Source organism: Meleagris gallopavo, chromosome 10 (genome assembly GCF_905368555.1).
Source record: "Meleagris gallopavo chromosome 10, MGAL_WU_HG_1.1, whole genome shotgun sequence".
Lineage (NCBI taxonomy): Eukaryota > Metazoa > Chordata > Aves > Galliformes > Phasianidae > Meleagris > Meleagris gallopavo.
The window spans coordinates 19140042-19166311 of NC_139413.1; the positions used below are offsets into that span (position 1 = coordinate 19140042).

The 26270-nt window shown below is 45.3% G+C and overlaps 2 protein-coding genes across 10 annotated transcripts in view; one reads left to right on the top strand and one right to left on the bottom strand.

Annotated features, from left to right (window-relative positions):
* Positions 1-6880: 6880 nt before the first annotated feature.
* On the bottom strand, positions 6881-15926 carry MED8 (mediator complex subunit 8). The gene is made up of 7 exons (XM_085231180.1): positions 15815-15926; positions 12985-13103; positions 11945-12089; positions 11122-11262; positions 10628-10709; positions 10081-10329; positions 6881-7370 (listed from the first exon to the last, which is right to left on the bottom strand). The coding sequence occupies exons 1-7, from the start codon at positions 15818-15820 to the stop codon at positions 7306-7308; spliced, it is 807 nt and encodes a 268-aa protein (XP_085087306.1). The 5' UTR covers positions 15821-15926; the 3' UTR covers positions 6881-7305.
* SZT2 (SZT2 subunit of KICSTOR complex) overlaps positions 15858-26270 on the top strand; it is a 54378-nt gene continuing 43965 nt past the window's right edge. For 8 of the 9 annotated variants that reach the window (XR_014885084.1, XM_085231168.1, XM_085231172.1 and 5 more), the window contains exons 1-9: positions 15858-15955; positions 16089-16214; positions 16414-16587; positions 17190-17360; positions 18600-18731; positions 20746-20905; positions 21345-21451; positions 21636-21846; positions 23038-23208. Coding sequence is in view for 8 of the 9 variants with exons in the window: in XM_085231168.1 (XP_085087294.1) it covers positions 15926-15955; positions 16089-16214; positions 16414-16587; positions 17190-17360; positions 18600-18731; positions 20746-20905; positions 21345-21451; positions 21636-21846; positions 23038-23208 (1282 nt within the window). In the remaining variant the exon portion in view is untranslated. Of the gene's footprint in view, positions 15956-16088; positions 16215-16413; positions 16588-17189; positions 17361-18599; positions 18732-20745; positions 20906-21344; positions 21452-21635; positions 21847-23037; positions 23209-26270 lie in introns of those variants that run through there. The other variant, XM_085231175.1, reaches the window with a different exon arrangement.

Genomic DNA, 26270 nt, shown 5'->3' on the forward strand with positions numbered 1-26270 from the left:
ACCCTGCTGTAACACAATGCTCTGATTTTACTTTAGAACATCACCTGGAAAAAAGGCATAATGTGAGGTAAAAGTGAAGCTTGTGGGCACTGTGGTGGTGTGTTGGCACTCAGATGCTTTGGAGGCAGACTTTCGCCCTGGTGTGCTTGTTTGCTGAACTTTGTCTGCCAGCTGTAGTGGGCAGGACTCATGACTGCAGTTTCCTGCCACAACAAATTGTTTATCAGCTGCATAAAAGGCAGGAGCCTCACTGGTGTGAGCCTTGACATCCCAAATGCAGTCTGGAAGCATGACTCCAGCAATACATGACATCCTGAGACTCTGCAGATGTGTAAGAAATCTCTGGGCCTGCTAAAGCATTCCCCTTGTTCCTTCATCACCAGTCCTAACCTTCATGGCTGTCCACATGCAGCATGCTGCAGCAGAAGACCATGGCAGCTCTGCAAGCTCAATTGCTGGTAGGAACCTAAAATCTTCCCATTTGCAGGGAGCTTTCAAGTCTATCTCACAGGGACACACCTTTGAAGAGAGAAAATGCAGGTGATAAGAAAGCTCCAGCTCTGCTTGTCATAGGCCTCTCTCTCTGAAGCCATTTCATTTTGCCTTCGTAATTTAGAGCCCACAGCAGTGGATCAGCTCCAGTAAGCTGTCCCAGACTGCCTGGAGCCTGAGAGTTGCTTTGCAAATCCTGGTGATTTCTCCACTCCCAATAGGTGGTTGGGGTTTCAGGCCAATGTGGTGATATGACATGCACTCCACAACCACTTCCCAGGCTGCTTTCCCCACTTGTGGTGCAGCACTTCCAACATCTCCACAGAATAAATGGATTCAGAAGAAAGTTTGAAGAAGAAACTCTTATGCGTCCTCAGCTGTGCTTGAGCCTTTCCTAGGAAGCCTTTGGCTTTATCTGAAATGACCACAGCCCCATGCAGAGGCTGGACAGGGGTCCTGGGTGCTGTGCCTTGGCTGTGCGGTGGTAGGGCTGCAGGCAAGCACTGCTGAAAGCTGCCAGGCATTGGGCTGAACACACTGCTGCTTTTTCTGCAGGGACTAAGCCACATAAAGGACATTGTCAGAGCAGGGGATTGTTCTGGGAGAACAGGACACACAAAGAGGGATTGTTTAGCCATGAAATGAGGCCGTGTTTCAGCTCCTGCTGGGGCTGGGCTTTGCCTGCCTGTTCAGGCTGCAGGCTGCCAGGGGATGCTGCCTGTTTCCCAGTGGCTGATGTCCTACCCAGGCTGTCCAGTATCTTCTCTGCTTCTGAGGTTCACCCCCAGTGCAGCCAGCAGCACATTATTTCCCTCAAGACCTATGGCAGGAGGTCACGGAAAAGCAAATTTGGGAGAAAATAGCCCATGGCAGATCCTCCAGTGAGCTCCAATGCCTGCCCAGAAGGTCCCAGCAGCAGTGGGGCAGCTTCTACTGTGAGAGACTGCAGTGTTTCTTCCAGATAGCTGAGATCAACCGTCTTCCCTCAACAGGATAGATACAACCAGGAGGGAAATAGAGATATGCAGCAAACTGCCACGAGATAGTGGAGTCTCCTTTCTGCAAACACTCTCCTCTTCAACAATGTGGCGAATGTCACAAGCCTCCTTTGGTGACTTCACACCTGCACTGCGCATGGGGACAAGCATTTAGTTCTTGAGCTCAAGCTCGGGACACAAGAGCACAGGGCAAGAAGAGGGGGAGGAGGGGGCTGTGTGCCCCAAGTGCAGGCTGGATCAAAATTGCAAGGTCAATTCCTATTTTTTTTAATCCCCTGCAGTGAATGAACACAAACAGCTAATGGAAGGTGCACCCCCAGAGCCTACTTACAGGTCATTCCTGGCTCAGAGCTGCAGTATAAGTTTAGCAGAGCCTGTGTTGCATAGAGCTAGTGGGTGACTGCAGCAACCAGGTGCATCTCACCAGGACCATGCGGCAGTAGGTATTGCAGGGAAAGGTTTGGATTCAGATCGGGAACATCCTGGGAAACACTGTACATTCACAAAGGAAATAACACGCATAGACAGCAGTAATGCCTCTTTGGCCCCCAAACTGGCCAGCAAACATTCAATGAAATGAAAAGTAAAAGTACTCTGTGGTACTTTTTGCTTGAAAGAGATGGAGCTGCCATGCCACAAAGCATAGTGGGACCTTTGTACCACTGCTGATCTGCTATCAAGCCAGAAGCAGCTTAGACGCAAAAGCAGCAGAGGGAGAAGTGAGCAGGTAAATCAGTTATAGGATCTGAGCAACAGAGACAAGGTAGCTGCTGCAGGAACCAGGACTTTATCCCTAGACTTTGGAAAATATGTGTCTTAGAGAAATACACACACTAGTTTCCTTTCTTATTAAAAAACAAACAAAACAAAAACAAAACAAACAAAAAAAAAAACCACCAAAAAAACCCCAACCACTGACACACACAAAAAAAAGAGAGAAAAGCTTCCTCTTCCAAGAGGCCTGTCAACAGATTTTGATTGGTTTTAGGCACTCCATCAATTTGCAGAAGGATTTCATTAGTTTCTAAGTGCAATTTTCCACCAAGGCAACATTCATGGATCCAGAGAGCTCCATGATCACAAGGACAATAAATACACTGTGGACTCACGTTAGTCTGAACTCTAACAGTTCATAATATCTCTTACAGATGCATCCAAACATTCCATCTCTTGAGCATGCTTTTACTACCACAGCATCCTGTGAGTGGTAACATTAAGTGACACCATCTGTCACTTAAATGTGATCCAGATCATGCAGGGCCATCAAGCTCCTGAGGGAGCTCAGGGAAAATGCAGAGCCAGACTGGGATTCCTGCTTCTACCACTTGGCCATTTTTCCTCAGTTTGGGCCTTGGACTTAAAAGCAGTTTTTGAGATTTTCCATTTCCAGTAGAGAGGCACCTTTTGCTGCCATGTCCATCTGTTTTTGCCTCTGTGAGCTGCAGGTGAAGCTCTGCAATGGTGCAGTTGTGAAACTTGGCTTGGCACATTTTGGCAGCACGAACACTGTTCTTAGCAAAAAAGAAAAAAAACAAAACAGTGCTCAGTCAACCACCAGAAACCTTCTCCTTTCATCCCAGGAAGGCCACGTCACACCAGCCCTACAGCCCACCCCGAAACCCGAGCTTGGCTTCAGTATGAAGAGTAAAAGGCTGCAAGGGCTGCCTTCCCTCAGCTGCCTTGCACCTTGCGTACTTCACCTCCTTCATAAAGGCATGACATGACAACATCCACTTAAAAGATCTGTAGGTTAAAAGAACAAACAAAAACTTGTGTGTGTTTTCTTTTTTAATAAAAACAAGACACCTGCAGGCACATCTCTGCATGGTGACGGGCTAGGAGAACAAACACATGGCAGATGTTGCTTGTGCTGCTTGGTGGATGCAGAGAGATACTGGGAAATGATGGCACCACGCTGGGCTCAGAGTGTACGGAGGGGGGCAGGCCAGGCAGCAATGGGACAGGCAATGGGGATTTCAGCACGGCTGGAAGCTCAGCATGAGGTGGGAATGATAGGACTAGCGAGAACAGAGCAGGAAGGAAAGGCAATAAATACCTTGCTCCTGCCTTTGGGAGGAAGCCAGATGAAGCATTCCTGTCACAAAGATGAAACTCTTACAACTCTAACAGTAACTCAAGAAGATCTTCAACAACTGTTGCACAAGGCAAGTGTTAAAAATATGGAAAGTCCAGATATCCTGCACCTCAAAACTTTCAAAAATGTATCTGTTTTTAGAATACCCAAACTACTCAATACAACAAGAAAGACCAGAGAAGCTCCAGAGGACAGAAAGCTGATATTGTGCCAGCATTTTAGAAAAGTAAACAGGATGGCCTTGTAAACAGGTGTGTCTGTTCAACAGTCATTCCATGCAAAATAATGATGGAAAAATATGTGATCGTATCGATAAACACTTAAAGCAAAAAAGTATAAATATCAATCATCTGGCATTATAGACAGCAAACCTGTCATGCTAACATGATAATTTTTCTGGCACTGTGTACTTTGAAATCTCTGCGAGAGAGATGGCTGGTACCACAGCGATGAAGGAACAAGGCTGCCAACAGTGTGAGGCAGCAGAGGAGATTGGTGCTTCCTGGGAACTGGAACAGCTGATGTGCTTATAGCAGGGAATGCTGAGCAGCTTAAAGCTGATGACATGGAAGGAAACAAAGTAATGGCAGGCAAAGCATACCACCCTAGGAGCCAGGGGCATAGCAGCAATCTCGAGCCTCTGCAATTCTGTGAGCAACACGTGTCCATTCAGACATCTCCAGAGCCTGACTGCCACCCAGGCATGTCTGGGAGAAGCTCAGTGCCAGCGCTCCTTCACACACCTGCACTCCAACTGGGGCACAGAGAGTCAAGCAGAGATTCCTGAGCCACAAGCCTCCTCTCTGCTGAAATTACCTGGTTGGGAAGAGACATGTTCACTGAGTGACTAAACAAGGCGGGATGTAAAGCCCCAAGAGCTCTGAGTGCAACAGTCCCAGTGCATGTGAGGAGAGCACCTGCCCTTGAGCACCTGCTGCCACATCAGGACACAGCCCAAGCCTTGCCCTGGTCCCACATGGCTGGACTTTTATTCTGACACACTGCACTGGGAATGCTGAATCCCCACAGGACTTACCAGCCACAGTTACAGTTAGTGGACCATGAATTTCCAATGTGACTTTATGGGTAAAAGGCCTATTCCTGTTCCCTGCTTAAATGTCTGAGCACTGGCAGCAACTAGATGTGATGTTAAAGTAACTCTGCGTTTGAAATTCCCATTCCCACAGCTAGAATAGTGTGAATGGTGTGTCCTAGCCTCACATCCCAGAGGACACAAATGCACTAAGAATATTTGGACAGGAGCCAAAGGCTGGAAAAAAAATATGTGCCTTTAACGCAAAAGGCTTTGAGACCTCCGTCAACTCAGTTTATCATTACCAAGGATCAGGAAGACTTGATCCCAACAGCCAGGCTCCTCTCCCTGAGATTAATAGCTGGGGGTTCCCTGTCTGAGAAGATTCACCAGCCTGAGGGGAAGAAACGCAGCCTCAACATGAGCACACTAGGTAACGAAAATGAACCTTTGCAGCAACCTACCAGCCACTGCACAGTCATATCACTTCAGGATCAACTGTTTTCCTAACAATAATTTATACAAGAACTAATTCAGGACAGGCTGTGTCATACAGGAAGTTACACTGGTGAGCTTGCCGGCCTCCCCAGTGCTGTAATCTATGGAAAAAACCCTGCCCGTATTTCCCTTCCTCTCATCCAAGTGTGTGAAAGGTCTGGCCTGCCCTACTGGAGGCGTTTTCAGAGGGCCAGGTTAGCGTGGATGGCAGGCAGCCATGCTCTGCCCATGTTCCAGGCTGCCCCAGTCCTGACATATTTTAGCTTTATAAGGAAGCCAGTCTGGGGGACAAAGCAAAGCAAAGCAACTTCCCAGAGCCGAGGCTCCATGTATAATCACAAGCACCATGGATCTGGTGCAAGCTCCTCTGACATTTTTCTGCCTTCCTTCTCAGCCAAAACAAGGAGGGGGTTGGGGCAGGGAGCAGGCATCCCTGCAGCACTCAGCCCCTTGCTGGGTACAGCTCAGCATTGCCTAAAAACCTTGCACCAGAGCCAGCTGAGTGCCTCTGCTTTCACACCAGTTCCCCACAGCAGTCAGTAGTCCCTGAGAGCGCAGTGAGCTCTGTGTTAGGAGGGAAAAGCAACCCCATGGCTCTGGCTGGGAAGACAATGCTGCAGACACTAGATTCATTCATAATGTGGTTGCTTTGCTTATCACACAAACTGTGCTTCCAGTTAAACTTCCTACTTGCCTGCTCAGTGCTTTTCAAGCCACCATCCACAAAACCTCAGCAACACAAGGATTTCTTCTAAGCAGCAAGAAACAATAATACGGCAAAGCGTTTCTCTGATGAATAGATTTTAATTCATGAAAGGGTGTGCAATTCCAGTGGACAATTCCCAGGGTCTGCACATTTAAGAAGGCTGATAACTGCTCTGGTCACAGTTTTCTGGACCAGAATTTTCCCCAGTTGGGAAAACAGCCCACAGCCTCCACCAATGCAATGGATCTGATCAGTCCAGAGGCAAACGGTGCAGGAGCAGCTGTAGACTCTATCTACTGAGTGGAGATTTCCTCACCCTTAAGATTGCTGACAGATGCTATTGAGTAAAATACAGTACTGGCTTTCACCACAAGTCAAAAAGGAAGTCCAGGCAAAAGAAGCAAGAAAAAAGATGATTCTCTTTCAGATAGCTAGCACATACTATTATGCTCTGGGGGTATGCATCCCCACCCTTTAATTGCAGAGGAATCCTTCATTAGGCAGATTATATGTTACAGCTCAAGGGCAGAAAGAGAACAGGGATGGCTTCACAATGCCTAGTTTCAAAGAGAAATGGGCAGATTCCATGGCCTGGTTAACTGAAGTGCTACAACCCTGAGCAGAACCAAAAGACCTCCCTGAAGCAAATAATTACTTTTAAAGTAGCTTAGAAACTTTATAAGAATGCAGAAGCAGGAAACTATAGAAGTGAAATCAAATCCAGCTGGGATTTGCAGCAGCATCAGAACGAAAAGCTCAGTGCTTCAGCTCCTGAAATGCTGTTTTCTCACTGTGGGTCCTGCAATAGTTGTCACCAGGGAATAGTTTGCTTTCCAGGGAATAGCCATAATAGGCTTACAATGAACAAGATGTTTACTGCTTATGTTTGTACCCTGCTGACTCACCATATAACACCTCTATACACCCAAGCCTTCAGCTCCAGCACCCTCCAGCATCCAGCCTCCAGTGTTTCTTGTCTATTTTGGACTAGAGCTCTCTACTGCCTTACCCAAAGGAAAATAAGACTGTTTATGACTCAGGAGATGGACACCAGCGTCTCACCATATGCAAAACAAAGTCTTTATTCAACAACAGGGAGTAGAGTAGGAACATAGGAACATCTTGAATCAACAGAAACAAGGAGCAGAGTGGTCCATGAAGCTCTCCAGGCATCCAGGCAGGTATCAAAAAAAGGGTAGATGCTCTCCCCTAGGCCTGGAGAAAATGGGATTGCTATCACAAGTAAAGCCCTCTGCTCTGGCTGAATAGAGTACCTGTCTCCAGAAGACATGGCCACTAGCAGCTCCACACAAGCCACCCAGCACTAAAAGGAAACCCAGGGAAGGGTCTCATCACTACCAGCTCTGTGGATATAGCATATATATGTAAAGGGACTGAGAAGTTCTATAAGAAATCCACATGCGGTGGGTCCAGCAGGAACAATGTGGGTAACTGCTGTTCCCTGGGTCTGCTTCATGTTGGCTCATCTCTGATATGGATGCATTGAGGCAGACTTGATGTTTGTTTTTATGCCGCTTGGCATCTTTCCTGGAGAGAGAAAAAATAAAGAGCAGTACAAAATCAGCACTAAGAAAGTTAATTTGCTCAAGAGTGCATAAAGAGTACAACAGTCCTACCCAAACTTTGTCTTTTCCGCTCCATGCACCACATCAGGCTTATTACTACAGCACCCTTCAGCTTATGACCTCATACAATCACTCTCTCCTACAAATTAGCACTTTTCTTTGCTGAGAAATCTCCTTGACATTTCCTACCAGGACCTATGTCCCCTTGCTAGTTCTATCTTTGCTCCATCTTAAGACTTTCTCAGAAGGCTCCAACAGGAGTGTGGGACACATTCAGTCTCATAGAGCTTGCTATCAACAGCCCTGACATAAGAAACCAAACTGATCCCTGCTTTATTTCAGAGACAAGCACAATAGGCTGTATCCTCTTCTACACAGCATTATATTTATCTTAACCACACCCACCTCTTGGGCATTATTACTTTTTGCTGATACCAATCACATATTGTTCAAAGACAATACTAGCAGCCTCGGATAAGTGTACAGTGTTAGACAAAACTAAGATTATCAGAAAAATAAAAAAAAGATAGCAATTAAAGATCCACATGGAGAGATATTCAGAGAAGTAGCATGTGTGCTCAAACGAGAACAGAAAGAAAATCTGGTCACTTCCGAGAACTGAAACTATAGAATAGCAGGAAAAGAACAACTATAGAAGTAATAGAAGTGTTTAACCTCTCTCAAAGACATCTAAAGCAAGTCATTGCCTGCAATGAGTTGGCAGGTAATCACAGAGTGACTTGGGATGGAAGGGACCTCAATCTGACATCTCGTTAGTGTTTGCTAACAATCAGAAGACAAATACCTTCACACATTATTTCAAAAGGAAGAGTGAACAGAACCGTATGGTTCACCCATATCTATGTTACTGTGAGCAGTTCTGGTCCTCCTTGTCTTGAAATTATGTAGAAGTGCAAAGAAGAGAGACAAGAATTACCCAAACTATATTAAACTTCTCCCACAAATTTATATTATGCAAAGTCAGTTGGGAAAAAAAGAAAAAATGGACACAGGGAGGAGGACATAACAGACTTCCAAGAAGTGAAAAACAGTATGGAGAAGGTAACTGAAATGATTATTCAGCCATTGACTATTTCTCACAACACAAATAAAGAAGAAACATTCAGTGAAATTATCAGGTAAACAATATATAAAAAAAAGAAATTATTTTAAGCAAAACATACTGTGGGACACATTGTCACAAGCCTCATAGGATTCAATACTATAATTCAGAAAGGAACTGCAAAATTTATGGCTCTTACACACACCAGTCTCAAACCAAACTCTGGCTTAAAACATCCCTGGATAACAACAGCTAGAGGTGGCTGTCAGGATATACTTTGTTCTTACACTCTTTCAGCCTCCACCATGGGCCACTCTCAGGACCAAAACAATGGGATTGACCTTTGGCCAAACAGTACAGGTCTTATCAAAAGAGGTGTGATAGTTACACAGGCTGGACAAGTGTTCTTGTAAGCAGTGCACACAACCTGAAGTACAGAAGTCATATAAGATGGGATGTCTTCCCATCCTGGAGACAGTGTTTGTGGGTGCAGCCAGAAATCACAGAGGACTTCCTCATTTCCAAATCACAGTGGAAATTATTTTCTAAATACATAATTAACTTTGGATTAATATCGTTGCTCAAGTTCATTTCTGAACAACATAGTCATTACATAGGCAAGAAAACACCAATTAAAATATCCAATATCTAAAATCTCCATTAGTATGAAAATGAGAATGACAGTACAAAGTTAGGCCTGCAGAGCTAATATTTTCATTAGTGCTTTCACTGATCCTTCCATATTGGGGGAAACTCCATGCACTTTCTTTACACATTTTGGGATTTTACAGGCTTCAATACCTTCTTCCTCCTACCTTCAGGCTATGTCCAGTAGCTATCCTCAGGATGAACTAACAAAACTTTCTGAAGTCTTCCTTCAGAAGCCACAGTGAAAGCCACTCCGGACCTTTGAATGTTGTCACTCTTCCCTGAGCTTTTCCAATTCTACTATAACTTGGTTTTTTCGTTTAGTTTTTCAGAGATCAGAACTGTGCTTAATACTGCAGATGTTGGTGCTTAATGGATTTATACAATGATACTCTGTTTCCCTGTTTCTTTCCTAGTAATTCCTTCAGTTCATGTTTTTAGCCTCAGCTGAACATCCAATTAATGTTTCTAAAGAACTATAATATCATGTATCAATTTTCCCAAATACATGTAACTAGGTTAGAGCATAGGTACTGGTCAAGTCAAATTACTTTTGCTCAGGTCTTTCACCTTATACTTGATATAAATGCAATCTATTAAGTATATGAAATCCTTCTGCGGCTCTTTACAGACAGCTTCCCCCCCCCAGCTTAAATAATTCACAGATCCCTACAAAACACATTGTGATTTCTCCACACTGAGCCCTACATTCACTAACTTTGTTATTAAACAGATACTGTAGTGCAAGTTACGAAGTTGATAGTTGGGATCTACTTCAACCTCTGAGACAATTTTAAGTAGGTATTAATCCACTGTTACAGCCTTACTTAAATCCTTAGAGACAGAAAAGATCCTCTTACTCGGTTATATTTATAAAGTGACTGGAGAAGGATCTCTACATCTGCATTCACCTTTCTTGCTTCCTGCTTTTCAGTCATTGTCAGATGTGCAGCATATTTACCTGGCTGCCCTGCTTGCGCTATCTGCACTCCTGCCAGCATTGGCTGCTGCTGAGCTGGTGCACTTGACATTGGCACCTGCTGCATGCCTGAAGCCCCTGCAATGATGGCAGCAGCTCCTGGTTGACCTGACTGGACAGATCCTCCAGAGCCCGGGGGTCGCCGGTTTGACAATCCTTTCCCAAAGGCCACAGCTGCCACCAGTGCGTTGGTATCTGTAGGATTGAAAGTCTGTTTGTTCTGTCGTAACCCTGTGGAAAAAAAAAAAAATTGTTTTTGAGCATTATGACAATGGAATCAAAAAAATTATCACAGCTGGTCCTGAATTTACTTTTTTGATAGTTTGCTTGGCACATGCTGTTCAAGAAAGAGGGTCAGAAGAAGCCAACTCCTCCAAACATCAGAGTGCCCCCCAAAACACTTTTCTGTGCTTTTGTTTGTGCTCATCCATGTTTCCTATTCTTTAGGCTCTCTGCTTTACCTATTTTTCCACTGTTCTCAAGTCAGCTGCTTTGACCATGTACTCCCATTTCCACCTTAACAACATACCTCCACTTTCAGATTCACGTTCCTCCTTACTGATTTTCTCCAGCAGATTTGAGCACATTTTATTTAGGCTTTGGATCTGTTTCTGCAAAATAAAAATCATCAGTAACTACCAGGATACTTCCAATGCCGTACAAGTCAGCAAGGTAAATGAGCCATCTTTCTCTTTTTAGAGCAACCAAATATAAACATTTTGGTATCAGAGCCTAGGCAGCCCAGTTCCAATGCATGCAAGAGGGCACTACTGGGATGTTACAGCTTTTGCCTTCCTTTGACTGGTCTGATAGCACCTCCTGTGAGCAGGCAGTAAGCTGGATACCCTTGTTACGTGAGATTTGTAACTCAAACATCAGCTAGGGCTATCTGGAGATATCTCAGGCAGAAGAGGGCATACCAACAAAGAAAACTGTTAGCTATAAGCTCGAAGAAAACTGAGTTAAAGGGCATCTTGAGCCCTAGGACTAAGTGACAGAAGTATCAAACTCTTCTTCACCTACCTGGGCTCCATCAGGGCTAATTCGAGCTGCATCTGTGATCAGTTGCTTTTCCTGCTCCTCCACCTCTGGGTCAGGCTTAGTTCGCAGATGGTCAGGCACGACCTCGTGGCTGAAGACTGGTACGCGCCCCTCTGTCTGCCGCTGCAACAGTTGGACAACACACACTCAGGGTCCCCTCCTCCAGCTAAGCCCTTAAGGCAGCTGAAGAGCAGAGCACAGGCCATGACATTGGAACAAGACCTACTAGAATGCTGTGGGAAAACTTTGGCCTGGGGAGCATTAGGAAGTTTCAGTGATTTGTCTAAGAATTTGTACTGTGTCTGTTTGGTCAGACCAACACACAGGAATCTGCAGTCCCATATGCTGCCTGACAGTATGGCCGGAGTCAACTGAAATGCTTTCTCATTCAAGCAAAGAATATTGCCAAGGCATGCTATAGGTTCTGTAATACACCCTATGTTGGTAAGATGATAATCAGTGCAAATTTAGATGTAAATGTCAGATAAACTGCATAGCTATGGCAGGGAAAATCAAGTAAGTCAGCCTTCCAGTTACATAGTGAGATATCACCTCCTTTGTCAGGGGACTTCATGAAAATAACGTATTTAGGAAGGATATATCCTGTAAAGTATGTCCATAGCAAATGTTTGTGAGTGTACACTCACCCCCCCCGCAAAGCAGCTCCAAAGAAGAACTACTCATAACCTTTTATTTCTCTACACCCAGAGCTGAGGAACGCCAAAGTGCAAAGAACTGCAAACTGAAGCAGGTACATTGCAGATTGTGACAATCCAGGTCCAACACTCAGTGCGAATTTTCTTACCATGATCTCCTCATCACGGTCTGGAGACAGCACTAAGGGGATGATAACCTGGTTTCGCAATAGTGGGGTCTTTTCATGCTTTAGCACTTTATTTAAAGTGTTCAGCTGTCCTGAGAGCAACGCAAAGCTGTCCAGAACTGAAGGCCTGGGAAAGGAAAGAGAACAGAACATGGAAACAGATACCACAGATGGCTTTTATCTGTTCCTCATTCAAATATCTGGGAACCAAGGAAATAACATTATTATTTATCCAAACAGTAAGGAGTAAAACCTAGAGCTGAAAGTGTAGGTGTGGACAGATTCAGACTCTCTACGTACAATGCTGCAAATAGCCCAGAGACTTTACAAGTATCACTGGAAGCGGCAGTTGTTTGGGATTTCTGTAACATACACAGGACCAGTGCTTTTCTTATCACTAACTCTCCCAGTGAAATTCTAAAGTAAAGTCTTGAGACCCATATTCACTTCTAAGCAGCACAGCCAAGAGAGTTTGCTCTCTCTGGGGACTTCATCATCTACAAATGCTGTCTGTGAATCTTTTCAGCAGAAACTAAGATACTGCATAGTTTCTGCAGCTGTAGATACATCAGCCTTATGGTCCACCTTTCAAGTCTCTCAGATCGTCTGAGAAAGCATGCCAAACCAGAAAAACACAAGCATAGAAATGCAGTTTATAACAGAACCAGAGAAAGCCAAAAAGATCAAGAAATGCAGAAAGAATGTTTACTCATTTCGCAGCATATGTGGGTTTCAAAGATATTTTTGTCCAAAGAGTTTCCAGACACTGCAGATGCAAGCAACAACACCAGTTCCCATAAAGCACCTAGGTTCAAGATGTTGGTACGACTACTGCTGCACAGTGCAGAAGAAATAAATTTCAACTGTTTTTCTGGTGGCAGTTCAATGGTTCCTCCAACATTAATGTGAAAAGCAAAGGTAAGCCTGCAGACAATGAGTTAGTAGCTTTTAATTACACTTTTTGAGCAGAGTCGGGAAGAGCTTCAGCAGTGATCAGTGACAGTGCCTGTGAGATGCCTTACCACGTGAGTCGATCGTACTCATTCTCCAGCTTGTAGATAAAACTGACCAATGAGTTCTTCAGGTCAGCCACCTGGCTGATGAGCGCCTCCAGGGTCAGCTCCAGCTGCTTCTCCTCTCTCTAAAAAAAGAAGGGAAGATATGGGTGAGGACAAAGCTTAGCACCTTTCCAAGGACCGTGGGGATCCATATACACGCATCCATACACCACTCTTTCCTACAGAGAGACTCCTTTTCAGGGCAAGAAAACAGAGACCCTAGAGATAAAAACCCTACATTTTCACCCTGACCTCGTCTCCTTGGAAGGAACATTTAGGAAGAAACTTGTACGTGAGTCAATCCATGGATAGTTGTCATTTTTAAGATCTAGATGAGTGAAAACTATAAATCACTTACATCAGGCAGTCATCAGAGTTACCTTGCACCACCTTTGTGAGTTATTCATGCTAACCCAGCTCAAAGCAGATTAGCATTCTCTGAATCCTTTCTGACAGCAGATGCAGGCACTGTGATGTCTTCACCCAGCATGGCCATTTGCAAAATGATTATCAGATCAACGGCCTAAAGACTCCAGTTTCTGCCCTTATCCTCATTTCTCACTTTCTTCCTGTCCAGACACCACATCCAGCTCCTAAAAAATTCCTTGTCCTTTACCAGCCGTGGAAGGCGCTGCAGTGACAGAATGTACATAGCTAGACACATGCAGAGATTACCTCCTGCCTTTTGCCCCGGTGCACTCTTAAATGATCTTTTCCCCTGGCTGACTGGGAGTGTGGAGACACACAAAGCATCAGGAGAGGGGACCTGTTGTCACACATACCACAGAATACCTTTGACGCTTACAAAAACTCTCTAGAACCTTATCTGCTCTTACTCATTCAACAGAATTACACAAAAAGTAATTAAAGCCCCAAACCTAATGGACTGCTAATGTAAGTCAAGGACTGTACAGTGATAATCCATGAGGAGGGTGGGACACAGCAATACAATCAAATAATAGAAAGGGAATGCTGATTGGGAAAGCAGATGGGGTGACTCAGTCTGCTTGCACGCTTGCTATTGGGTTTCTTGCACTGCTTAAACAAACCGAACTAGCATGAGATCATCAAGTATCTTCCATGTTTAAGAGAACATGAAATTATTCTATTCATAGTCTGACAAGACTATAAAGGTCTTTTTTTTAAAAGCTGCCGATCAAACTTCACTTCACTACCTTAAAAGAAATGGCTGAATAAATGTAGCTAAAATCCACTCCCAGTCCACAGCACAGATTCATGGAGCAAACCAGGGGATTACAACTCACAGCTACAGCACTGCAGCTCTCCTCCATGCTGTGACGGGACTAGCCTGTTCCTGTCCACTTAAGAAACAAGTCTAATGCTTGCTGTGCACATTGTGTTTGAGCAAGATGAACCACTGACCTCACTACGAGTTGGGCTGGGAGCCAGCATCTCACTGCAGAGGTGGTAGGCACACACAACCAAGACAACTGGTCTGGCCCATTGCCAGCACTTATCCAAGAAGCCTAAAGATAATGAATGAAATCACATTGCACATGTGCTGTGTAGTAGCGCAATCTGAGTCTCCTCCTTTTGTATGCTCTCTCCATGAGAGCTGAAAGCAAGTTTAAGCACTGCAAAGCACATGTGCACCAAGATCAGTGTTTCAAAGAAATACTCTATGTGTCATAGACATAGGAGATAGTCAAGCAGCAATTCAGGGAGTTTGTTAACAATACTGAATTGTCCTGGGGTAATAAAGATAGGACTTAAGGGAGGGACTGCTGAAGGAACTCCTGATATGGAATGACTGAGAGGTGAAGGTGAAATTCAGAATAAACATAAAGTTACATGGCAAAACAAAGAGGAAAAAAAATAACCCTGGCTTTATGAACACACATTGACATTCTATGAGCTGGTAACATTATCACTCAGAAACAAGATCTAAGGATTATCAGACGATAACTCAGGGAAACATCAGCCTGAAGCTCAAGAAATCAAGGAAGTCAAGTAATAATGGGAATTATTAGGAAAGCAGAGGACAACTAAACATTACTGTGCCATTGTACAAATGCATGCCTCTCTTACATCTTGCATACTGCTGATTCTCTATATCTCATACAGACACAGAATCATAAAAACTGGTAAAGACCACTGAGATCATCCAGTCCAACTACTGACCACAGCCCTCAGTGCCACATCTCCAATTCTGTGAACCTTCTAGGGACGCTGACATCACCACTCCCTGGGCATCCTGCGCCAGCACATCAACGCTCCTTTGGAGAAGAAATTGTTCCTACTATCCAACCCGAACCTTTCCTGGCACAACTTAAGGCCATCACCTCCCATCCTATTGCTGTTACCTGGGAGAGCAGGCTGCCCCCCACCTCACCACAACCTTTTGGAGAGTTGCAGAGAGCGATGGGGTCCCTCTGAGCCTCCTTTTCTCCTGACTGAACCGTCCCAGTTCCCTCGGCTGCTCCCCGTAACACCTCTGCTCCACACCCTTCACTTTTCCCGTTGCCGTTCTCTAGAGTCGCTCCGGGGCCTCGCTGTCCTTCTTGTTTAAGAGCCCCAGAACGGATCACAGCACTCGAGGCGCGGCCTCAATCACTGTCAGTACAGAGGGACGCCCACCACCCCGCTCCTGCGTGCTGCGCCGTGCCTGTCACAAGCCGGGATAGCACAGCCCTTCTGGACCAACTGGGCACACTGCTTTTACTCCTCCTTCCCGCCGGCCCTCGGCTCCTCCGGTGCCCGGCTCGCGGGACTCGAGGCGGGCCTACCGCTCCTCCCGGCCGGGCGCAACGCGACCCAGCCCGCAGCCCCTCACCTGCATGGCGGCGCGGCCCTGTTGCTACGGAGCCTTCCACTTCCGGGTCAGCCGCGCAGCGGGGTCAGAGGGCGCGGGGCAGAGGGCGCGGGGCGGGGCCGCCGGGCGGACATGGCGGCTGCCGAGAGGCCCGAGGCGGAGGTGAGGGGGAGCGGGCTGCGGGAGGCTGCGAGGCGGGGTCGTGGCGGCCCTGAGATCGGGCACAGAGGGGTCGGGGGCTGTCGCGGTGGCCGGCCGTCCGCAGTGACGAGGCGCTGTGCTCTGCGCGCTGCAGGTGGAGGAGGCCGGGCACGTCTTCCTCCTGATGAAGAAGGACTACCGCATCTCCCGCAACGTGCGGCTCGCCTGGGTCCTCAGCCGGCTCCACCAGGTCATCTGGGCCGTGCCCGAGCCCGAGCTGGTGAGTGGGGGCTGGGGGAGTGCTGCGGTAATGGGTGGTAGCTCTGCATCTTGGCGTGTCCTTTGGGTTGGCGTGTCCTTTGGGTTGGCGTGTCCTTTGGGTTGGCGTGTCCTTTGGGTTGGCGTGTCCTTTGGGTTGGGTTGGTGTGTTCGTTGGGTTGGCGTGATGTCTCTTGCTTGTCTTTCACTTATTGTTGTAGTTGAAGTCAGAAAATGAGCTGGATGTGCTCAGCATCCTGCCCAATGGATGGCAGCCGGATGAGCCTGTCCAGCCCCGGCCCTACCTCCTGGTGCCCTCCACACGTGTCACCTTCCTGGCCCGCCAGTACCGCTTTGTGATCGAGCTTGATCTGAGCCCTTCCACTGGCATTGTGGTGAGTCCAGGAGCTGCCTCTCTGGGGTGTTCTGTGCTGAAAGTCTGGACTTGGTTCCCACTGCTGAGAAGGCGTGCATCCTTGCATTAGCTTTCACTTCTGCAGAGGTTCTGTATTCCCGAGGGGTGAAGCAGGTGGTGCTGCTGGTGACACAGACTTGCAATGGATCCTGTTTCCTTGCAGAATGTGTGGCCTTTGTTTGCAGGGATTGTTCTGATGCAGCTGCAGTTGCAGAAGGCAGCTTGTACTTGTGTCTGTGGTGTGTGCGATGAGACTGCAGATTCTAGAAGATGTAAAAGCTGTTTTGTTTACCCTATGCAATGCTACTGGCTTGGGGTGCTGTGGCTGAGAACTTCATAGAGAGAAAGAATCTAGGAGTGTTAGCTGAGGGCTGGCTGAATGTGGGCAAGCAGTGTGTCCAGTTGGCTTGTATCAGAAGTAGTGTGGTCAGAAGAACTGAGGAGGGGTTCAAAAGCCATGGAGATGTGGCACTGAAGAATATGGTTAGTGGACGTGGTGGGGATGGATTGATGGTTGGACTAGGTAATCTTAGCAGTCGTTTTCAGCCTTAATGATTCTGTAATTCTCTTCTATTTCTGTAGGATGACTCAACAGGGGAGATCATTTTTGATGAAGTGTTTCATGCCCTTTCCCGATGCTTAGTGGGATTGTTAAGACCCTTCCGAATCCCTGGTTCAGACATTATTTATCAGCCTGAGATCTTTGTCACCATCCAGGCGTACTCCTCCATCATTGGCCTGCAATCCCATCAGGTAAAACTTGGCCTTGCCCTTGGCATCTCATTGCCTCAGCAGTTTGCTGTGTTGGTTTTCTGTGAGCCCAGAGGAAAGTAGGAACATCTGTTAGCTGGGCTCTGGTAACCAGGGTGTTGCAATCTTGCTTATTTAAAATGTGCAGCCTGGTGTGACAGAGAAGCGTAGGTAACCAACTTCTCTTTTCTAAGAGGAAGCAGAGGTTTCTCATAGGAGAGCAGGGCCCTTTGGAGATCACTGCCAAATGTGCTTCTCAGAGCACAGAGAATCTTTACCCTCATGACTACTGTGTGTTTTTCTTGGTGTTGCTCTGTTTGTTTGTTTTATTTTAATTTCTGCTGCCTAATTCATTTTGGCCTGTTGTAATTTGAAACATTCAGGAAGAGGTGTCCAAAATCTTGTCTGCCTGCTTCAACTGTGTAGCAGTGGTTTATTCAGTGATAATTTCCTCTTCATACAAACTTTGTTCTTTTTTTGCATTGATAGAAATGTGCTTCCCCTAATGAAGAGGGCAACCCCCCAATAGTCTCTCATTTACTTGAGCTAGAGCAGGTCTTCTCAATAAATTGAAGTTTGGTCTATCATGCCTGTGAGGTTTTTGAAGTTTGTTATTGTGTTGTTCACTTCCATCTTACAATGTTTTCATGTCATTTTCACTTTTCTCATGTTGTATCCTCTTTGCCTCCTTGTTCTCTGATACTTGGTTTTGGCAGAGATTGCCTGTACCATGGTGTCATAAATAAGATCTCTGTGCCAGCCAGCATGGGGAGCTTCTGTGGAGGCAAGCTCCCTCGGTTGTATCACTCAGCCTCTTTTGTAATGTCCAGTCTAACTCCTTTCTAACTCCTCCTTCCTTAATTTCAACATATTACTCTGCTGTCCAGCCACTTACTAGAAGAGAAATGGATCATTCAGTAGGTGAGTTAGAAGAAACAGATCTTCTTTAGAAATGTCAGACTAGAGTTAATGCCTTCTAATAAGGATCCCATATGAAATTTTTCTAGAAGAAGGCAAAAAAGTAGAAATTTTTCACCCAAGAGGAAAATCTCCCAGAGCTGTGAGCATCTGCTGCAGAGTGCACTGCGGATGCCATGAAATTCTGTTGCATACTGACAGTTGGCCCCAGACAGGAATAGTGACAAGGGATCTGTGCTCTACTTCATAAGGGACACGTCTGAACTGTGTTATAGGGGTTGATACTATAAAACTCTTTGGCTGATGTGTGTGTCCTTGGGCCAGGTACTATTCCAGGGCTGTCAGCTGGATGAGACAAAGAGAGAAGCCTTTCTGCACCAAGTTTACACGCAACTGTGTGCCTTTGAAAACAAAGTGGCAGAGATGCTCCAGCAACAGTATGAACCCAAACCACAGGTGAGGAGGTCAGAGGTGGATGGAGTTTCTTGGCTAAATAAAGATCTGTACTGTGAGGCCCTGTGGATGGAGTGGCAAATAGGGAAATATGTTGTAAGTCTGAAGAAGGAACAGCTAAGGATTTGTAAGAGAACTTTGTGGGGTTTAATAATGAGAAATGAATGCTGAGAAAAGCAGAACCAGTAAGTGGTTAGGGGAAGGATTAATGAAAACAGCTACCTTTTCCAAGATGATAACAATGAAGTGCTGAAATAAAGTGTGGTAAAGCAGCCTGTTGACTTTGATATCATTGAACAGGCTGTAGGATGCATTCTTGAGTGAAAACACTTTCTTGTTACCAGGAGAACAAATCATGAAACTGAGTATACATCTGGTGCAGTTTCTGATACTCTTGAATCCTTTGGCAAATGTTCCTTAGCCAAAGATATAGGTGGCAGCAACTTAGTGACAGTGCTATGGAAATAGCATTGGAGGAAAGTAAAAAATGAAACTTTTTAGGGATTCAGAGTGTCTGTGGATTTCTCATCAAGATCATCTCCCTGATCTTGGAAACAAGGAATGTGAAGGTTGTGTTGCAGTACTGCCATGCTGATCTAGAGTCAGAATCTTATCTGTGAGGACTTTTTCTGCAGTCAAAGGCATTGTTGGCCTGGTTATGGTTATTTAGTCCTTACTTTAGAATTATTTTTTAGTGTTTGGCAAAACAAGGCAAAAAAGAAAAAAGAAAAATCTCTACCAGGTGAGCAAGAGGCTACTGGTGACCTCTTGCAGTTGTATATCTGAAGTGCTCAGCATCTCACACTCAAGCTGAAATGTTTGTCTCTGAATGCTAAGACCATCAGTCCTGCGACAGGAGGAGGATTACAGGAAGCACATAGTTTTCCTGTGTGTGCAGCTGGTGTATTTGTGGTGCTCTGTATGCATTCCTATGCGCTGCATTTTTCGCTCATAGTCAACTGCCCTGTAACTTCTTCCATGCAAATGGGGGTAAGGAACGCATTTGCAGGCCAGAGAAACTGGCAGGTCCTGCCACAGGCTGTGAGGTGGAGGTGGGAGGCCCCAGGGGAAGGGCAGCAACTGAAACTTTTCTTGTTTTCACTTTTGAAGTGGCATTAGCCAGATTGTTGTCAACAAGTGGCTGAATTGAAGGCAACTAGCAAATTAAAGTGATGGATAGTCACTTTTTTTTTTTTTTTTTTTTTTTTTTTTACTTTCAGTGACAGACTGCTCCCATATGTGCAGAACAAAAGTTTCACTTGTTCTAACTTCTCCCAGCTTCAGTCATCTGCATAGCTTTGCTGGGGAGGGTCTCATCCATTCTCTGTATTAGCAGTAAAAATGAAGCAATAGTTTATTATAGGGTTGAACTGCCAGAGCCTTCTGGAGATGAGGAGACTGTGTACATAGTAGGTTCCTCAGAGCTGTAATTATACAAATTCCAGGCTTTGCCTGGGGAGTATTTTTCACAGAAGCCTTCTGCATTTGCTTATGCCAGCACTGCATAACTAGTGCTGTTTGAACAGAGTTAAGCATGTAGGCACTGGACTTTGTCTTTACAAAGCTCCTTACCCCCCTCTGCTGCTGTGCTTTGTAGGTGAGATATAGTTGTCTCAGTGTCTTCTGCATTTCTGAGCTTGAGTAAATGCTGAGAAGCTGCAGCTTCTTTCAGATGACAAGGAAAATGAGAGACATTCAGCATCTCGAACTGAGAGCTGCTGTGCTCCGCAAAGAAACTTGAGCGACCCTGAAGTTTCTTATCTTTCCTGTTAGAAATCAACATATGTAATAAAGCTCTGAGCATGTTGTCCCCTCTTGCATCCCAAGCACACTTGCCTAACTGCTATAAGGGGACCATGTGACTACAATTTGGAAATTAAAGCTAAAAGTGGAGTCTGTTGAAGTGCTCCAAGGCTGTGTACTATGGGAATTGCTAAACTGAAAGCGTTTGGGAGAGTGGGGCATTATGATATTAGTGGGTTTTTTTTGTTGTTGTCTTTATTTCTTCCTTTCCCAGGTGGATTTATCGCCCCTGAGCCAAGAGAGCCCTGGTGATGTGCAGGAGCCTTCTGGGAGGAAGCCCAGCGTGTCTGTTGTCACTGCTGATGTTGGCCTTGTCAGCATGGTTCGACAGGGGATCTTGGCACTGCAGCTACTACCCTCAAACTCCAGTGCAGGTTGGCTTCATTCAGGTTGCCTAGCTGCTTGTAGAGAGATGTTCTCCTCCTGTCATTGGCTCATGAATCTTGTGAAGGCCGGCACATGGACCCTTCCGTGAGGCACTGGTGGGAATGGGGATGAGAGCAATGCTGCTCACATATCATGCATCTGCATTAGGGAGTTTGGGAGGAAGTACGACTGACGGTTTCTTGGAATAACTGAGTGTGCAGAACCAGATCCAGTCTGAGTGCTTCACTATACCTGCTCAGGAAGCTGGCCAGCACCAGAACACCTTGGAAGCTCTTGGTGTCAGTCCCAAGGTCCCATTGTGCTAAGACAATCCTAAGATTTTGATTTTTACTTCTACCCTTCTTAAAATTTATTCCTGCTGCATGTACCAGGGGAATGATAGCTGTTTGAGATGGAAGATGCTCTAAGATACTGCTTTCTCTACAGGTATAATAATAATTACGGATGGTGTGACTAGTGTTCCTGATGTAGCTGTGTGTGAGACTTTACTCAACCAACTCCGCAGTGGCACTGTGGCCTGCTCCTTTGTCCAGGTACGTATGCTGTTAGCAGGGGATGTGCGGGATGTTTGCCTGCCAGAGAGCTGAATATGAGTTTCTGTGAGTTGTGTTCACTTCTCGAGGGGAAGAGAGGACTTCTCTGTCTGAACCATTCACTGGTCCTCTCCCCTGTCCTCAGCAGTTCTGTACTTCCTTATCTTCTTTATCCATCCCTTAGGTGGGCGGTGTCTACTCATACGATTGCAGCTTTGGCCACGTTCCCAATGTGGAACTGATGAAATTCATTGCCATGGCCACTTTTGGTGCTTACCTCTCCACATGCCCTGAGCTGGATCCCCTGAGCCTGGATCTGAATGTGTATCACAAGGCTTTTCTGCTGTACTCCTTTCTTCGTACTGGGGAGTCCCTGAATCCAGAATACTACTGTGGTGAGGAGTGTGCATGTCCTTCCAGCAGATGAATGTCTTGTAGCACCATTCATTGGGGTGACTACCCAAGTTTGGTTATGCTGATATTTCCCTTGGCCCCTCTGGGCCATTGTGGGTATTGTGGGGACAAGTAAAAGACAGTGATTTGTGTGATTTGGCAAGAATGCTGCTTTCTTATACAAGCAGTGTTGCATGCTTGTGCCTGTGTGAGACAGAGGGCTCTGAGGATGCTCATTATCTTGGCCCTCATCAAACTCTTTGCCTCCTGTAGGGTCTGGGCACTGTTAGGCCATGCAGATAAATCTGTGACTGCCCTCCTTGTTCTAGGAATTAGGTGGGCTGGGGATAACTAATGTCCCATTTTGCACCATTCTCCTTTCTTTGGACTTCGTTCAGTAAACTGGGAACTTGGAGTGTTTGAGAAACCCTCTTCCAGGTTTTCCTCCAGACTGGCTAGCTCACAGATGGACAAATCCTGGCGAGCTTGTCCTCATCAGCCTTGCAGATGGCAGTTTGGATTGAAAAATGGGACCCCTGAGTACCACCCCAGATGTCTCTCTTAGTTGTTCTTACAACTGTATATGTTAGTGCCTGAAAGTATGCCAAGAGAGATTAGTTACTAATCAAACACTGAGGCACCCATTCATGCCTGACTGTGATGCTGGTACCATCTGTGCTGTCTGTAACTTGCCAGCAGAAACTACATACAGTGAAAAGTTTGAAGAGAGTTGGCTGGGACTTTGAAATGTTGATTCTTGAAAAGAACAGATGTGAGTGATTTGAAGTTTAGGCATCCACATCCAGATACCTTTTAGAAAGTACCTGAAAGCTCAAGGTCTTCCAGGGAAAGGGGCAAAGCCCAAAAGTTTCCTGAGTAACTATTGCAACAGCAGTGCAGTTCCTGTCTGTCCAGGCTAAACACGCTGCTCTGTTGCGTGCCTTGTTACAAAGTCTGTCCCAAAGGAGACTGAGCTGCACTCCACCCTGCCTCTCTGCCAGACCTCTTGGCCATGCTAGCAGACCTGTGTTGCTGTGTTGCAGAACCAGGAGTGGGTGTGAATGGTACCTGAAGAAGTACTGTTCTTCAGGCCTCTGGGTATTCCAAGCAGTTTCTGTACAGCCCTTTGGGAGAGTTTTAGGATAAAGAGTAGGGGAGCTGATTGCTCAAAACCCTGTCTCTGTTTTTTGCAGTATCACAGCACAGACTGTTCAATGAGCACCTGGTGTCTGCAAGCAGCAACCCTGCTCTAGCGATGAGGAGGAAGAAGCACACTGAGAAGGAGGTGCATGCTGACCTCGTGAGCATTGTCTCGGTCCGCCTGCGTGAGGGCTACAGCATCCGTGAGGTCAACATCACAAAAGGTGACAAAGATTTAAACCCTCCAAACTACAGTTTTCTAGAGAGAGAAACTGCTGGAACCAAAGAAGTTTGGTGGAAATGCCGGATAAGTCAGAACTGTGATCAGTAATACCAGAAGAACTCTAAAGCACCCACTGGTCCTGTTTTCTCATCTAGTCTGCTAGATGGCACCTTGAGAATTAGCCACTGACTAGGGGATTGCAAGGGCCTTGAGTATCCCAAGTACTGCCAGTAAACTCTACCTAGCTTTCCATCTCTGGCTGAGGCTAGTGCCTGAACGGAAGGGGAAATAAGAAAAATCTAAATATAAGTTATGAATTGCAAGCAAAGGAAGAAAATATTTTTGACTTTCACAATGACCATCAGAAGCTCTGAAGAATGGGGTTCTTAAACACGGTGTAAACGTACATAGCATCGGGTGATCCAATGTCTTCATTATCCTCCTTTTATCAGAAAATCAAAGTCTGTGACACAATTTGAAAATTCCAAACATGCCATGCTATATTTTCTATGACTTTGTTGTGGTCTGTCTTAAGATCATGCAAGTTGGTTCCATGCTGTGCTTGGAAAACTGTCCCAGAGCTTCACAGCTCTTTCTAAAGCTTCCTTTCTAAATTTGCTCAGACCAAATCAGACCTGTGTGACTTCATTATCCTTAATTAAGTTAATCCTCCTCCAGCATTGTATTTATTTAGAAATAATGCCTTTGTCCTTATAGCCATCCTTTTGGCAGGTTAAGCAGACCAGTGTTTTAGGGTCTTTTTGCAAGGGCAGGCTTTCTATTCAGTTTATTTATCTTAGCAGCAATTTTGTTTCCCAGTTTGCTATTTCTTTGAAACAGTTGATAAGAGCACTGTAAATGTGGTTTTTGACAGTGCCTTGTTCAGTTGTGCTAATACTTCCCTGCTTCTGAAGTAAAGTACCCTATCTGATAGGGAATCACATGGTGGCATTAAGTTGTTAGCTCAGAAATGCCTGTGCCTTTTATATGCCTTTGCTTTCAGTTGTTGAGTTTTACGTTTTATGGCTGTTGTTTTTGTTTGCTTGCTTTTCAGTAGTCCTTAAATGTTCTGCTCTTCAAATAATAGTACTTCTAAATTAATCTCAGTCTATTGCTCCAGGCAAAGCAGTCGGTTCTCTGTGTGATGACTGGAAATTGCAATTCTTCTGGCTTGATTTATTTTTTTATTTTTTACAAGCAGAATGAATCTACACCAGTGCTGGGGGATGTTGGTTTTGTTTTTGTTTGTTTGTTTTGGTGAAGACTACTGGCAATTAGATGACACAAGGTAATTTCTACAGTTGGTCTTCAGGGAATACTCCAATTTCTTGCTTGGAGAGTTTTCTGTTAATACTAAGATTCTACTGAGGTTTCTTGCTCAGACAGCTCTTCTGGTAACATCTGCAGATTGTATTCACTAATCTGCCAGGCATGGCAGGAGGTGCTTTCAGTAAGTCCAGATAGATTAGGTCCATTGTGCTCTCCTTTTCTAAGGATGTCCATGAAATATCTGACAAGTCAATTCCTGTCCAAGCTGTGCTCACTATTATGTCTGTTGTAATTTATGCACCACTTCACTTAAAGTTTGGAGGACACGGAGAAACAACCTTCCTGTTATCTTGGTGATGGTGAAGTTCTGTAAAGAAGTGCTAGAAGAGGCAGCAAGTGTGAGTAGTTCAGAAAGCAGTCAGCCAAATTCACATTGGACCTTTTTGCACAAAGATATAGCTACACCCTCTGGCTCAGGATACTGTAAAGGAACAAGTTTCTGGGTTCTGGAAATGTGTTAGAAGTATCAGCACATGGTTAGCATGCTTCCTGCACTTTTCCTTAGGTATCTTCCTGCCTTCTGTTAGCTGCTGGATATGAGTTGGCGAGTTGTTTTTAGAAGAGCAGAGAGCAGAGGAGCAGCTTGTACTGAGTTGGTGTTACCTTCAGAATTGAATAATTAAGGGCAGGTGCGTGGGGAGGAATAAAAGCAGGGTAAGCACGCTCAATATCTCTTTTCTCATTTCCTTTGTCTTCCTTTTGAGTGCTTGGAATCTGTTTGCAGCTCAAGGGCTTCCTGAGCCAAAATAGTTTGTGTGTGTTTCCACAATGTTATTTTTGTTTTTGTTGGTTTTACAAGGAAATTAAAATGAAATGTTGGAGCTATCAAAAATACAGTGTGTATTTCTATGTCAGCCTTCAGTGTAGTAGCAGATAGGGTTACTTATAATTTGGAAACATTGAATGACCTGGGGATTGGCTGACTGTGATCAGAAAAATTGTTGAACTAACAGCTTAAAGTAGACTTTGTAAAAGATCAAGACATTTAGACATCCAGATCTGCCTCTGCAAAGGAAAAGCATGCTTGGCTTATCAGAGCTCTCTGGGCCTTTCTGCAGAGAAGTGTGTAACAAAGAACAGTTAATTAACCTGGATTGCCAAAAGCTTTTGCCAGTGCTTGCCAACTAGAAGCTGCTAAAGAGCCAACTGGCTGTGAAGCAAGAGGAAAGAGTGCAGTTGTGGACTTTGACACTGTTGCTTTTCTGCTTCGCTTTGCCAAAGGCAGAACAGAATAAACAGCTTTGTGCTCAGAGGTGCCCGGAGAGGTTGTTTGTGGTATTTATAAGTGCTCTGGTTACCCTCACTGTTTGATTTCAGATATTTAGGTGTTTAAAAAGCTGCTATAGTTAGTTGAGAATACAGAAGCCCTTGTGAAAGGGGGAGGACTGAGAGGCATGAAAGGCAGAGGAGCTCTGTCAGAAGGCTGTGGGGTGTGATGGAGCTCAGCTCCTCTCCTGTTTCTTTTTCGGACAGTGTCAGAGGATTGCTGTCTGTAACAACAAAAAAACCAGTGATTCACTGACTATTTGGTGTTGCTGTGTGCTGAGGATAGGAGTGCTTAGAGGACTTTTTTTGAAAACTCATCTTCTGTGAAACCAGTCCAAAAATAGCTGGGCACAAGCTGGCTGAGGAGATCTCTGGGTCAGGATTGAAGGCAAGGTGAGTTTTTTAAAAACCAGAGCTGAACTTTGTAGTGGAAATGCTAAGTCATGGCCTGAACTAGGGATAGAACAC